Below are 14820 nucleotides of genomic sequence, written 5' to 3'. Positions count from 1 at the left end.
GAAATCTCATTAATCACCATGACTTTCCTGTATTTGACTTTTAATTGAAATATAATTTGATGACTTCATCTGGAACACACTTCAGCTTTTGCCATAAAAATGATTTCTTTAGACAAAAGGCAAAACTGCTCTCCCCCTGATGCCCTCCCCCAATACACACACTGTTGGCCAACACCAGTGAACTGGCTTGTGGATCCTCTGGGGGTTTAAGGCTGCTTATGCATGAGAATGTAGCCTAGTCTGGCTGGTTGCTGGGATTACAAATATGGATGACCACACTTGGTTTTCTCAGGATTTTGTTGTGGCCTCTGTTATGAGGGTAGGGTATCTTGATATCCATTTTCTAGGTGGCACAATATGACTTGAATCTTTATACCATTACCGACTAGTGGATTCCAAAGTAAATCTTTACAATTTTATACCTACTAAGGTCATTCTGCTAATAGGTAATGGCATTAGACCTGAAAACCTAGTTAGTTGACTTTGGACTCTTGATGGTTTGGAGTAGTGCATTTTGAGATTCTTTTCAGTTTTTTTTTTTAGAATTTATTTATTGTGTATACAGTATTCTGCTTGCCTGCATGCCTGCAGGCCAGAAGAGGGAGCCAGATCTCATTACATATGGTTGTGAGCTACCATGTGGTTGGTTGCTGGGAATTGAACTCGGGACCATTGCTCTTAACTGCTGAGCCGTCTCTCTAGCCCTCAGCTTTCCTTTAATTAGCAGTAGTAATGATGGCTCATAGTGCAAAGAAATATTAATATTTTTGAAAGCCTGCACAAGAGTATTTACATTGAAGATTGCACTGGAAGAACATTGCGTATTTGCACATTTCTGACTATAATATGGGTAGTGAAGTTAAGACTTAAACATAAAAACACTGTATTGGCTGGTAGCTCCTTGTGCCCAGGAAGTTAAAGTGTGTGTGTTTGGGGGGGGGGGCTTGGGGGGTTGGGTGTTTTGAGCCCAAAAATTCAAGGCTAGTTTGGGCAACCTAGTGTGACATGTCTTGAAAAAAATAAACTGAAATGTGAGCCCCAGGATGATGTTAATTAACTTCTCTCTCTTCTCTTTTTAAGGATTCTACGCTTTTGTCCTGACATCTGCTGTCGTGGGAGCATCTCTCTTCTGGGGCATAGAACTGTGTTATGTGTACACTCACTTCCTTCAGTTTGCACTTGCAGCCACTGTGTTTTCAGTGGTCCTGAGTGTTTATCTCTATGCCCACTCTTTGAAGGCCCCTAGGGATGAGCTGTCACCTGCCAGTTCTGGTGAGCAGTTACAGCATGTGTTGGATGGGTGTGTCTAGAGCCTTGGCAGCCAGGGCTGCGCTTGAGTAGATTGTTGTTTTTTTCTAGCATAATTGTGGGAAATGAAGAGACATAAGAAAACAAGTGTAGAAAAAAAGAAGGCAAAATTTAAATGTTTTTTCTTCTTACACTTTTCTATTTAGTGCTCATTGATTTTTAGTTATTAAATGGCTAAAATCCTAAGTTTTTATTTGTCCTCCCTTTCTCACGCTCTCCCATCTCTCTCTCTACCTATTTTTGGCAAGTAGTAAATTCCTTAAAAAGGCACCCCCCCCCCCAAAAAAAAAAAACAGGCTGCACATTGTTTGGTTCTGACCTAAGATATTATTTTTAAAAAGTTTCCTATGGACTGGATGTGGTAGTACATGCCTTTAGACCAAACACTTGGTAGGCAGAGGCAAGAGGATTTCTCTGAATTTGAGGCCAGCCTGATCTAAATAAAGTGCTCTGGCCAGCCAGAGTTATGTAATGAGACCTTGTCTCAAAGAGGAAAAAGAAGGGGGCTGGAGAGATGGCTCAGTGGTTAAGAGCACTGGCTGCTTTTCCAGAGGTCCTGAGTTCAATTCCCAGCAACCCCATGGTGGCTCACAACCATCTGTAATGAGATCTGGCGCCNAATTCCCAGCAACCACATGGTGGCTCACAACCATCTATAATGAGGTCTGGTGCCCGCTTCTGGCGTGCAGACATACGCACAGACAGAATATTGTATACATAATAAATAAATAAATCTTTAAAAAAAAAGGAAAAAGAAAAAGGTTTTCTATTTACAAAAAAAAAAAAAAAAAAATCCAAAAAACAAAACCCAGAGCTGGGTATGGTGGCACATGCCTTTAATCCCAGCACTCGAGAGGCATAGGCCGGTGGATCTATGTGAGTTTGAGGCCAGTCTGGTCTACAAAGCAAGTTACAGAAAAACCCTGTCTTGAAAACCCAAACCAAAACAAATCCCTCCAGTTTCTTAGTTGTGGGGAATCTGGTCACGTGAGCCCTCAGGAGGCGTGGCAGCCCTCACTCCCCAGTCCTGTCCCTTACTTTCACCTCTCTAGTCTCTTGAGGGAGATTGGACCTGGTAATAGGGAGCAGTTGGATTTAAATACTTGTGACTGGGTAAACAAATACTTTTCCCTTCCCAGGAAGTGTTGTCTATGATTTCTTCATTGGCCGTGAATTAAATCCACGAATTGGTGCTTTTGATCTCAAATACTTTTGTGAATTGCGTCCTGGATTGATTGGATGGGTATGTCTTTTATTTTCGTTTTGTTTAAATTCAGTGGTATGACTTTATCTTGTCTTTAGAAGGAAATGTAGCAGTTTTAAAGAAGAGTAATTACAGTTTTCCATCATTCTGTCTTAACACAAAATATTTTCTTATAATTTTTTTACAGGCTTAAGATACCTTATTATGGGTTATTAAACATCACAGAATTTTTTCATTTTTATTGCATATATCTAGGAGAGTGATAATGATAATGCAGAATTATCTATTTCCTTCCCCTTATTTAGACTCCGTTTCAGACTTGGAGAATTGCAGCAGAGCTGAGAATCTCCTGTATTCCTTAGTTGGATCCTGTACTAATGCCTGGCCCATCAAGGACAGGAGATCTGTTTGTACGGAGATCCATGGCCCTTACTGGATTCCGTTAGGAGTTTATGACTGCTCTATTCTTTCTTCTTGTCTCCTCTAGTCTGTGCAGGTTCCTTAGTCCCCCATGACCAAATCACTGCTTTGAAGATATACTGATCAGTCATTCTTATTTATTTTATTTTATTGTTTTTAGAGGCAGGGTTTCTCTGTGTAGCTTTGGATATCCTGGAACTCATTTTGTAGACCGGGCTGTCCTTAAACTCACAGAGACCCATCTGCCTCTGCCTCCCAAGTGCTGGAATTAAAGACGTGCACCACTACTGCCCCACCTGATGAGTCATTCTTAAGACCATCTTTTAATTCAGATCATTCCACTGTGTTCTCATGGTGAGAGTGGGGCTGCACATGTCGGCAGGAGTAGCACAGGTGTGACACGAGTCAGGGTTGAAGTGGCCGTGGGTGATGTGCACTGGGCTTCTCGGCTGTGCTTGTCCCGCGAGTGCCTTTGAGAATGGCTTCTTCCTGCCTCTTCCAGGTGCTTGTTAACTTGGTGATGCTCTTGGCGGAAATGAAAGTACAGGAACGTGGTGCCCCGTCTTTGGCTATGGTCTTGGTTAACAGTTTCCAGCTCTTGTACGTGGTGGATGCCCTCTGGAACGAGGTAATTTGTTGACTTTATTTTTTTTTTTCCCAGTCCTAATAGTCCATGCTGGTTTGAAGTGATCTTTCTGTCTCAGTCTCCTGAGTTGGAATTATAGGAGTGCATTTCTGTGCCTGCACGAGATAGTTTTAAGAGCTGAGTTCTTGGACGCCATGAACTCAAGCAGCTTTTGGTCAGTACTTTGGTTTTTCTCTGGGGAGCCTTGAGCTGCTTACATACAGAGTGAGGGTGGTATAGCCTGCCTCGGCCTTGTGTTGGTGATGCTGTAGTGGCTCAAGGGGCCTGCACATGGACACTGGTAGGTGTGCCAGTAGCTCTATTGAGACGTAGCTGTCTAAACACTTAACATTGATTTCTGTTAGCCTTGGGTGTATGTGCACATATACATGTGAGGGCCAGAGGACAACCTCAGTGTCACTCTTTGGCCTCTGTTTTGTAAAATGATTTGTATTACTGGCCTGAAACTCAGAGTAGGCCAGACTGACTGAGCAGAGGCTTCAGGCTCCACCTTTCTCTGACTTCCCTGTGCTGGGATTACAAGTGCATGCCACCTCATTTTTAAAGTGAAGAGTCCAGGGCTTGAAGTTGGGCCTCATGCCTACGCGGCCCTCACTTTACCCAGCACTCTCCTCAGCTGCTGAAGGCAGGACGGCTTGGGGGAGTAAAGAAGGGAGAGACCTCGCCCTATAATTTCCTCAGCACCTGGCGGCTGCTGGGAACTTTTCAGTGCAGGTCCTTCCACGTTAGGAAACTGAGAGTGCTGTGTAGACGCACCTGCCCTGGAGAGTGAGGACTGTCCTGTGAACCGCAGCTCTGTGAGCCTGAGCAGGGGTTAGAGTCCTAATTGGCCCCATGCTTGTTCCTCTCACTGACAACTCCTTCATTTTGACTTTTGTCACGGTGTTTTCATTTGCCCTAATCCCTTGCTCCTCAGTCACCTTTATCTTGTTTTGGACCCTCATAAGCAGAGCTTAGGGCCCCAGAGCTGTATGCATAAGCATCATTTGACATCTAGGGTGTGAGCTGTAGGGCCTAGATTTGTGACCTCTGACTTTTTTACTCCATGATGCCCTGAAAGTATTACTGTTTCTTCAAGCCAGAACTCTATGATAGCTATTGTGCAGAGATGTGCTCATGAGTCTGACCTTCAGGCATCTTGGTCCAGAGACATCTGGTGGACATGTGCTCTTGCTGACAAACTGAGTATATATGAGTGTGAAACATTGTTTGCCATGCTGCCAGCCAGCTTACTGCTTTTGTGGACAATGTATAGGAGAGTTGAGATGATCCCGATGTGGTTGGTGGTTGTACTGCTTTTCCACACACACTTTTTGAACCCATTACTTCTTGCTCTGGGCACTGTGGCATGTGCATTTGGCAGTGGAGAGTGTAAGTGGACAGTCAGCGTGTGAGTGGCTTTCTAGAATACAGATGGTAGCATTTGAGAAGAACTGGCCAGGCGCAGGGGCAGAACCACTGCCCGGGGACGGGACTGAGGCTGCTGCAGGAAAGTGAGATCAGGGGGGTCAAGGGCAAAGGCGGCAGAAGCCTGAGAGGGGTTGGGGTCTGTTATTGCAGTTTAGGGTGAGGAGGCGGCAAGATAGGTGAGACATGGTGACTTAGGCTGAACACTTTGATGTACCTTCACTTAACATGCTTGGTCATAAATTAGTACTTTAAATCCCTTAAACTCAAGGTGGCTTTTATTTCTTCCCATCTGTCATTTTAGGAAGCATTGCTGACTACCATGGACATCATCCACGATGGCTTTGGTTTCATGTTGGCCTTTGGGGACTTAGTGTGGGTCCCATTCACCTACAGCCTTCAGGCCTTCTATTTGGTCAGCCATCCCTACGACTTGTCCTGGCCATTGGCTTCCGTCATCATTGCTCTGAAACGTGAGTGCTAGCTCTGTTCAGTCCAAGGCACTGTGTCTGCTGTTTTTGGTTGTTGTCCGTCACACTCCATTGTACTTGATCACAGCTTTGAAATAATTTATGATAAGTACTGAGAACATTCTGAAGTTTACAGAGAGGATCGAAGACATGCTAGCTCCACTAGTTCTCTCAGTAGCACACTTTACTTTTACGTTTAAGCAGTTGAAATAGATTGTATTGCTTAGGAAAAATTTTTCTTTGCTTTCAAAAGCCTGTATTTTCTAGAGATCTTAAAAATGAAATTGGTCTTTATACAACTTTCAGTCTTACTATATATACTAAGGGGCATGTATGGCAGAAGCAAGAAGTGGAAAGGGAGCCAGTTCTGGGGAATATCAGCTTGTACATACTGGAGGATGTGGGATTTGAGGCTCAGTGGGTAAATAAGGATGGGAGACAGGCAGGGAGCCAAGTCAGCACAGGTAAGCGGTGGGCAGGACAGAGGAAGAGGCCCAGCTTGGCTGCTGTGAGGTCTACCAGTTCAGGTGGTTTTCCTTTAGTCCTTTGTGATCATTCAAAATCTCTACTAGAGGTGGACGGGAACATTAGCTTGAATATAGAAACTATATTCGTGAAATAGTTTTAGGGCACTTGAGTATCTGTGATGGAAGAGGAAATTCAAGCACCTGGTTAACGTGAAGATTTAGTTTCTCCATTGATTATTCCTGTCAGTGGCACTTGTGAGTTAATCAAAAGAGTTTGCGTCCTACAGAGACACTCAAGTGGAGATTTGTTATTCAGATCAAATAGTAGTGCCATGTCAGGGTCTGTTGAAATGTGAATAAATCTACCGGAGTGCTAGTATTTTACCGAGGAAGTAACTGTGTTGTGACTGCACATCTTGTAGACAGCAGACAAGGGAGCCTGTAGTCAGTGTCCTCTGTTGCTGTCTCAGACCCTGTTCTTTGTGGGCATGGCTGGCCGGCTGTGATGAGTGAGATTTCAGAAGAGTTCACTGGCATTTGGGGATTGGGTGTGTTTATTCAGTTTTCAAGAAGTCAGACTATTTTTACTCTGGACATTTCTTTAGGGCTCAGAAACAAGTTTCTAAGAGAAATTGCAGATTTTAAATGCTGGATTACATCTAAATTACTAACAGGAAACTATTTTAAAATTTCAGTTTGTGGCTATGTAATCTTCCGTTGTGCAAACTCTCAGAAAAATGCATTCCGGAAGAATCCCACTGATCCAAAGCTCGCACGTAAGGATTTCTTTAAATTTGTCGATTTGTATTTATAGATTTGTTATGTGTAGGTTTCTTTGCCTCACATTTTAGAGGTCATTAAAGGAGGTTTTTGTTTTTGTATAGATTTAAAGACCATCCATACTTCCACGGGGAAGAGTCTGCTTGTTTCAGGATGGTGGGGCTTTGTTCGCCATCCCAATTACTTGGGTGATCTCATCATGGCTCTGGCCTGGTCCCTCCCATGTGGTAAGCATCTCAGTGCTAACTTGATCACCTTAATGTCATTGGTTGGAGCATGTCTGGCTGCTGTGGTGGGATGAGAGTTCCTGCCTGCTTCAGGGTCTGTTTTCTTGGTGTTTATCAGTTGCTGTCTAGCTCCTGAGGGTATTGGGAATGTTTTGAGTTGGCTTTCCTAAGAAGACAGTATGGAACATTTAGTTTGTGATTTGGTATACCTTGATTCAGAAAAACGAGTTCTTCTGGCATTTGAGGGAAACCAGGAAAAATCACGGGGTGGAAATAAATCCAGTGGCTGCTGTTGTCACCTACAGGGTTTAACCACCTCCTGCCTTACTTCTATGTCATCTACTTCACCGTGTTGCTTGTCCACCGCGAAGCCCGGGATGAGCACCAGTGTAAGAGGAAGTATGGCCTGGCCTGGGAGAAGTACTGCCAGCGCGTGCCCTACCGCATACTGCCCTATGTTTACTGACCTGCGCTCGGTGCCCCCGCAAGTCAGACACCTCTCAGAGACCAGGAGGAAGTCCAGATGAACTAGCTGTTGTTGCACTGACAGGATCTCTAAGTGTTTTTCTGAGTCAGGACTATAGAGCCAAATAGTAGCTCTTTTAATATAGTTATATAGCAGTTAACGTAAGGGGAAGTACAGAGGTGGTAGAGTTTGCTTGTTAACAGGAAAGTTTTAATCCCTAAAAATCTGAAGTCTTATTTTTGTTTTTGCCAATTGGTTTTTCTTAAGTGAAAACCCGTACTTAAAAGAAACATTGAGAATTGTCTCTATATGTCAGGCAAACCCCAGCCTAGTATTGGTGGTGTATGTGAAGAGGAAGGAGATCATAGCAGTGGCTTGACCTCAGCTTTTAAGAGTGCTTTTGGAAATGTAAATACATAGCTTATGTAATATATGGTGTCTTGTGATTTTTTTTCTGTACAGTTTTTGAGATATCGGAAACTAAGTAGTTTTTTTTAAAAAAAACATTTTCAGTGTTTAAATTAAGTTTTGTAAAGTATGTGAATTTAAAAGTGTAAAGCAATTAGAGTTCATTTAAAGTTAAAATATAGGAAAGTTATTTTTCTTTATCCAAAGTTTGTGAATTTGGCTTTGCTACCTCAATTTGCAGGTGTGTTTGCCTTTATAAACTGTTGCAAATAGAAAAAAAATATTTTTGGAGTAACAGCACTATTTAAATATTTTTACATGCATTGGTGTTGGAAAAATTGCCATTTCAGGCTACTATTTTTTTATGTTTTTGACTTAAAAATTCAACAGTGTTTTTGCTACTGTTTAATACAGTTTGTACTATTTTGTATCCTTTGTCTTCAGAACTCTCTAGAAAGGTTTTTCTTGAAACAACTTTTAAGAAGCTAGTTTAAACATGTTCTGTTTCAATTTGATAGCTGTAATAAGCTGGTTGAAGCCATTGGATTCTAGTAAAGCTGATTTCTTCATAGTGACTGTCCTGAAGCAGGACAAGTGGCAAATTCCTAGAGTTTTATATTGACAGCTACATTGTCCTCAGAATCTTAAGCAGAAGGATGTAATTATAGTGTGTTGATTTGTTTTGATTACACATCACATATGAGCCAGATGCAAAGCGTTCATTCTGCTCTCCAGCTTAGAGTGCATAGTTTATATTACCGTGATCATGAAGGGACACTCTGCATTCTGTAATTTTTAGACTGTTTTTATGAAATTGCCATTGTTTTGCTAGTACTTAGGTCTTCAAGCAGGTGTTTTTCTATTTTGCTTTTCTCCTGGTATCGGCACATATGTGCTGAACTTACAAGGGAATTTGGAGTAAGATGAAAGACGGGTTCTTGTCTTCAGTGAGAAGAATCTGAGATAGGGTAGTGCGCCAGTGTCTGGGTATCAGGAGCAAGTTGTTTTTAATTTGATGTTTGATAAGCTGATAAGCTTTATAATAAAAAACTTCATAATAAAAAACTTCAGTTGAAAATAAAGAGTTGTTTTGATCTCTCTGGAGCCTCATTCTTTTTGCCTGCAGCTCTGGGGTCACACAGGAGCCCGTGCTTTGCTACCATAGCCCATGTTTTTTCCTCTTGGATCATTTGCCTGGGTCTTTCTGAGCTGTAGGAACCCCAGGGACTCATCAGATTTATAGCAAAACTGGAGCTTGAGCCAGTGGTGGTTCGTTCCTATAATCACAGCAGTTCAGGAGGTTGAGTAATAAATCCCAACAAATATGTTGGAATCTGAGAGTTTAGGAGTAGGGGCAGAAGTCCCAATTCTCAAAAACTGATCATTTTTAGTTTTTGCTGTTTAAGAACACCAAGTGCCTGAAAACTATTGTGGGTTTTGTAACCCTTGGAAGCAAATATATATTCATAGCAGAAGCCCCGGTGTTCTTTGAAAGCCAGCACAGACACTGTTTACCTCATGAAGACTCCCACACATGTGCTGTGCTGATGTTACAGGGCTCTTCCCCACAGGTGAGTATCTTGATGTATTGGGTTAGAGCCCAAACAAACTGTTTGGTATGGATATTTATTTCATTCATTCTTTTCACACAGCAGTGCAACCTGCATGGTGATCCAGTGACTGGGAGGCTTCTTCGTTGGTAAATGCACGGATGTTAATAAGTTTGTTGGTGAACCAGTAGTGTTTCTTGACCTCTCAGGTGTTTGGAAAACTGGACATTCAAAAGTGTGGAGTTCTGAGTCTGTGTAGTCAGAAGTTTGGGATGCTTCAATCTAAAAAGAAAGAATCCTGGTCACATCACATTAAGAGAATGGACAGATCACATTTCTGAGAGTAGTATTTGTTAGGAATTACATATGGTCTTTGTACTAATTGATGGTAGTGCAGTTGCAGGTTGAGATGGCATCTAGAGAAGTTAAAATAGAGATAGCGCGATAGCTTTCCTTAGGATGTCCCTTTCATTAGGACGTCCCTGAGGTGACACTGGACATCAGTTCAGCATGTTGTAGACCTGTTACGGTATTGTGCTGTTCTGTCAAAGTGCATTCTTAAAGGGACTCTCATAGACTGAGCATGACTTGAGCACGTTCTGGCAGGCCTTGGCCTTCCCCTGTTCCCTCTCCCTTGCTTAAGCCCACTGGATTACATTCCTAAAACGAGCCGCCAAGGTCTACTTGCTTATTTAGCCACTCCATCTCCTGAGGCTGACTGCCAAGGCTCAGCTATCAAATATTGAAGTCCAGCAATCAAAAGCCCCCCCTTCATGTGTCCTAATTAACATTCCCAATTAAAATGACCCCATCCTAACCCCCTTGTACCTTTATAAACTGCCATTTTCCTATGTCATGTCTGTCTCCCCTCTATCCAGAGGCAGTCCTTTATCCCTCTGGGACAAAAACCCCTGTCCCCTTTCCCCCTCTCCCTCATCCTCTATCTCCTGTCTTTGTCTTTTATTCCCTGCCCTCTGTTCCTTTGGGGCAAATAAATCTCCTTTGTGCTGAGAACTTGGTCTGTGCTGATAACCAGTCTTTTCATAGGAGTTCAGAAATTTGGGAATTCTTTATCAAGTTAGGGGATTACCTTTGTTGGCAAAAAGTGGATGTCAGGAAATTCACAGCGTAAGTCAGTGGGTAGTGAGTCTTCTAGCACTTCCTGTTCAGGATCCCACCGTGCCCCCTCAATGAATAAACCAAAAATACACACTCCATTGTGAGAGTGGTCTTGGGCCTATGAGAGAGAAGGGGGTCAGGCTGCTTCTTTCAGATGCCATGAGCCCCAACCTCCCCCCTCCCCGCCCTAGCTCCGTGAAGTACATACCAGCTTCGTGTTGCCCTGAATGCTGAGGTGAAACCAGACTCCAAATTTCTAAGGTTTCTTAGAGGGGAAAAAGCAACTAACTATGAAAGGAGTTGGTAAGTTGTGCTCAAACCTACCTGTCTTTCTCATGGGGCTCCCTTAGGTAGCAAGGGAATTGAGAAAAGGTTGGAAACAATTCTATAGCGTATTATTGATACAGAAAAAATAAATCTTTAGCTTGGAGTATAAATGAGGAAAGAAAATTGCCAGTAGCTCCGATGGCACGTGTGTCGTGCTGCTGCCGGCCTGCGCTGCTCAGGAGCCTGTCTGCTTCTCTGGCCAGTGTGCCGAGTCGAGACAAGAGGAGCACTGCTGATCTGGGCCAGCTCATTGGCATGGAACTGTGTAGACAGGCCACAGTGTGCTCAGGGACCTCTTTTAGATTCTGTTTTCTGGACTGTGACCTCTGGAGGTGCAAGCTAAATGCCAAGAAATAATTTGTATTTTCACTTATCCTATAAAAGTCTTCTTGAGAATTGTACAATGCTTTTTATTCTTTTTCCCCCATACCATTTAGGTAAATGACAAGTTTCACCTGGTGAACTTGTTCTAGTGTCTTATAAATCATGGGAGATGTTAATCTGTATATTTGATAACATGATTCCAGTTATAATCCCATGATTTGGCCTTGGTATTCTTTTGAGACAGGGTCTCGTGTAGCCCAGGCTTGCCTGGGATTTGCTCTGTAACTGAGGGTAACCTTGAACTGCTGATCCTCTTGCTTTCACGTCCCAAATTCTGGGATCACAGTTGTGAGCCTCCACAGCTAATGTGGCTAAGATGCGTAGGGCTTTTCTCTGAAGAACACGGTTTTTAAGGAACTCTGCAAAGAGCCATTTAAAAGTAAATGGAAGCTTATCTTCACCTAAACCAATGGTGGTTCTTGGGGTAAAGCAGAAAGAAGCAAGGACCTTCTTACATACTTTCCACTTAACATCTAACATCTGTCCCCTTCTCAAATCTACAGTATCTTTTCGACTTCTAGCCTGTAGGCTGACCCTTTTCATTCATTCCTTGTCTATCTTCTGTGTGTACCTCACTCTCTCTTACTTTACTATTACATATACATTTTCCCTAGCCAGGACTCTAGGGCTCGCTCCTCTTTTCAAACCTTACTAGGTGTCACCTTCTGCAGCTAACTGGTATCAAACCATCATAGTTGTTTGTGTAGCCAACCTTCCCCCTGAACATAAACTCAAGTGAAGGGAACTCATCATGAAAATTCACAAAAATTGAACAAAAAGTAGGAAAAAGAGGAGCAGTACAAATCAGAGGATATGTACAGCACAACAATGTGTGAGTGACCCTCCACCCGGCACCCCACAGACGGACACTCCACCCGGCACCCCACAAACAGACGGACACTCCACCCGGCACCCCACAGACGGACTGAGTGACACTCCACCCGGCACCCCACAGACGGACTGAGTGACACTCCACCCGGCACCCCACAGACGGACACTCCACCCGGCACCCCACAAACAGACTGAGTGACACTCCACCTGGCACCCCACAGACTGAGTGACACTCTACCCCGGCACCCCAGAAGCAGACAGCCTCTCGATCCTGGAAAACAGTTGAAGCACTGAAATGCCAAGGTCCCCAAAAGAAACAAATGGAACTTAATTCAAAACATGCACAAGAAAATTTCAAGATTTAGCCAGGACAGTCACCAAACTAGGTCACTGAAGAAATCCAGGGAGAAATGAAAGAAGTCCTAGAATGAAATGAGAACATAGCCCACCAGAAAGAACCTTTAGGGTACAATGAAGGCAGTAGTCCTGACAGGAGAGTCTTGCAGCTCCTTGTACTTAGGTTAAAAAAACAGTTTTTAAATAACCTCCAAGCTCTGGAAAAGCAAGGAGCAGCCAAACCCAAGTCCACAGATGGCAACAAATGATACAAACCAGAGCAGGGTGAATGAGATGCAAAGACCAACACACAACATTAACCAGACAACAGCTGGTTCTTTGGAAGATTCAACAAGATTGACCAAACACTAGTCAAATTAACCAAGAGAAACAGAAGGTGCAAATTAATAAAATCAATTCTGTTGTTGATTTTAACAAATGGAAGCCAGATTATTAGGGAATGCTTTGAAAATTTAAAGACTCCCAACAAATCAGAAAATCTAGACAAAATGGATAAATTTCTAAGCGCCTATGATCTACAGAAATTAAAGCTAGAATATATCACTCTAAACTTATCCATAGCAAACCAGGAGAGGAAAAAAAGCATTGATTAAAAGTCTCAGTGCAAAGTAACAGTTAAGGCTGGAGAAGTGATATGCAGCTAAATCTTCCAGCTTTGAAGAAGACCTGATGAGATAGAGGGGGGAGGAACATTACCAAGCTCTGTATGTGGAGCCAGCAGAAGGCTGGTCCTGAACTGGAATAAAGACAAGAAACCAGATTATTCTCCCAAATGAACATATACAAGAAAGCTTCACAAAACACATGGAAACTGATTTTAAGACCGCATTAAGATCATACATCACAGACAAGCTGGTTCACCCCAGGGATGCAAGGTTGGTGTGACATACTGTTGGGAATATTATTTTCAGTGTGTTTATGCTGCACTTGATTAATGGTGAAGCTGTAATTCTTTGCTTGTCAGAAACACCTAATGGTCTAATAAAAAGATGAATGGCAAGTAGCAAAGCAGGAGCTAGGGTAGGCGGGGCTAGCAGGCAGAGAGTGTAAATAGAAGGAAAAATCTGAAAGGAGAAAGGAACAAGAGAACAAGGAGAGGAGGACATCAGGGCCTAGCCACCTAGCCAGTCATGGAGAAAGAGAGGGAGGGAGGAAGGAAGGGAAGAAGGAAAGGTATATAGATATAGAGAAAGATTAAAGCCCAGAGGCAAAAGGTAGACAGGATAATTTAAGAAAAGCTGGCAAGAAACAAGCTAAGGCCAATCATTCATGACTAAGAATAGGCCTCTGTGTGTGATTTGGGAGCTGGGTGGTGGGCCTCTCAAAAAGCCAAAAGAATAAGATGTTACACAATAACATACAAATCAATACAAATGTAATTAATAAATGTAAAGATAAATCACATGATCATCTCAACAGAAGGCAGAAAAAGTGTTTAAAAATTCCACATACCTTCATGATAAAGGTCCTGAGCTAACTAGGGAAAGACAGAGCCTTAGAGCCTTCCTCCTTATAACAAAGGTGATCTACAGCTTATAGTAACAGTATGCTAAAGATGTAAAAACAACACAAGACAAGAGTTCATCTTCACTTATATTGAATAGAGTGTTCAAGAATACAAGAAAGGGCTGGAGAGATGGCTCAGTGGTTAAGAGCACTGGCTGCTCTTCCAGAGGTTGTTAGTTCAATTCCCAGCAACCACATGGCTCATAACCATCTGTAATGAGATCTGGTGCCCTCTTCTGGCATGTGGGCATACATGGAGGCAGAATGTTGTATACATAGTAAATAAATAAATCTTAAAAAAAAAATACAAGAAAAAGGTGTAAAAGAGACAAATCAGGAAGGAAGTAAAACTTTCTTAGATCTCTGTTGCTGTTTTAAAGACCGTGACCAAAAGCAACGTAGGGAGAAAAAGGATTTATTTAGCTTAAATATCTCGGGTCACGGTCCACTGAAGGAAGCCAAGATAGCTCAAGTAGGGTAGGGAACCTGGAGGCAGGAACTGAAGTAGAGGCCATGACTGTTCCCTGGCCTGCACCCCAAGGCTTGCTCAGCCCTTCTTATAAACCAGGATCATCTGCCCAGGGGTAGCACTTCCCCCAGGAGCTGGAACCTCCACAGCATTCCTTAGTCAAAACAATGCCCTATAGACTTGCCCGCAAGCAACCCGATGGAGGCATTTTCTCTATTGAGGGTTCTTTTCAGATAACTTGACCTTGTGTCGAGCTGACAAAAAACTAACCAGGACACCATTCCTTCTGGCAGATAAAATTATTTCATTCTTGGAAGACCTGATGGACTTCAGCAAAAGCGTTCACTAGAGTAGCAGGAAACAAAGTAAACATTTAGAAAATCCATCAGTAATTTTTAGTGTGGTGGTGCATGCCTTTAATCCCAGCACTCAGGAGGCAGAGGCAGGCAGATCTCTAAGTCCAGGCCAGCCTGG

General features: G+C 42.8%; 2 protein-coding genes across 3 annotated transcripts in view; one reads left to right on the top strand and one right to left on the bottom strand.

The window, feature by feature from the left end:
- The window catches only part of Lbr (lamin B receptor), a 57450-nt gene extending 49622 nt beyond the window's left edge, over positions 1–7828 (top strand). For both annotated transcript variants that reach the window (XM_050143040.1, XM_050143039.1), the window contains exons 8-14: positions 1081–1272; positions 2448–2551; positions 3435–3560; positions 5290–5458; positions 6618–6698; positions 6807–6929; positions 7235–7828. In XM_050143040.1, the coding sequence (XP_049998997.1) occupies positions 1081–1272; positions 2448–2551; positions 3435–3560; positions 5290–5458; positions 6618–6698; positions 6807–6929; positions 7235–7395 (956 nt within the window). In that variant the 3' untranslated portion in view covers positions 7396–7828. The remainder of the gene's footprint in view (positions 1–1080; positions 1273–2447; positions 2552–3434; positions 3561–5289; positions 5459–6617; positions 6699–6806; positions 6930–7234) is intronic.
- A 1606-nt stretch (positions 7829–9434) lies between these two features.
- The window catches only part of Dnah14 (dynein axonemal heavy chain 14), a 225140-nt gene continuing 219754 nt past the window's right edge, over positions 9435–14820 (bottom strand). The window contains 2 exon segments of the mRNA XM_050142810.1: positions 9435–9635; positions 10444–10590. Coding sequence (XP_049998767.1) covers positions 9435–9635; positions 10444–10590 — 348 coding nt within the window.

The sequence above is a fragment of the Alexandromys fortis genome, unplaced genomic scaffold, assembly GCF_014885135.2.
Source record: "Alexandromys fortis isolate MF-2015 unplaced genomic scaffold, M_Fortis_MF-2015_v1.1 scaffold_51, whole genome shotgun sequence".
Lineage (NCBI taxonomy): Eukaryota > Metazoa > Chordata > Mammalia > Rodentia > Cricetidae > Alexandromys > Alexandromys fortis.
Note: the sequence above shows the minus strand (reverse complement) of the source record. Positions and strands in the feature narration are given on the sequence as shown.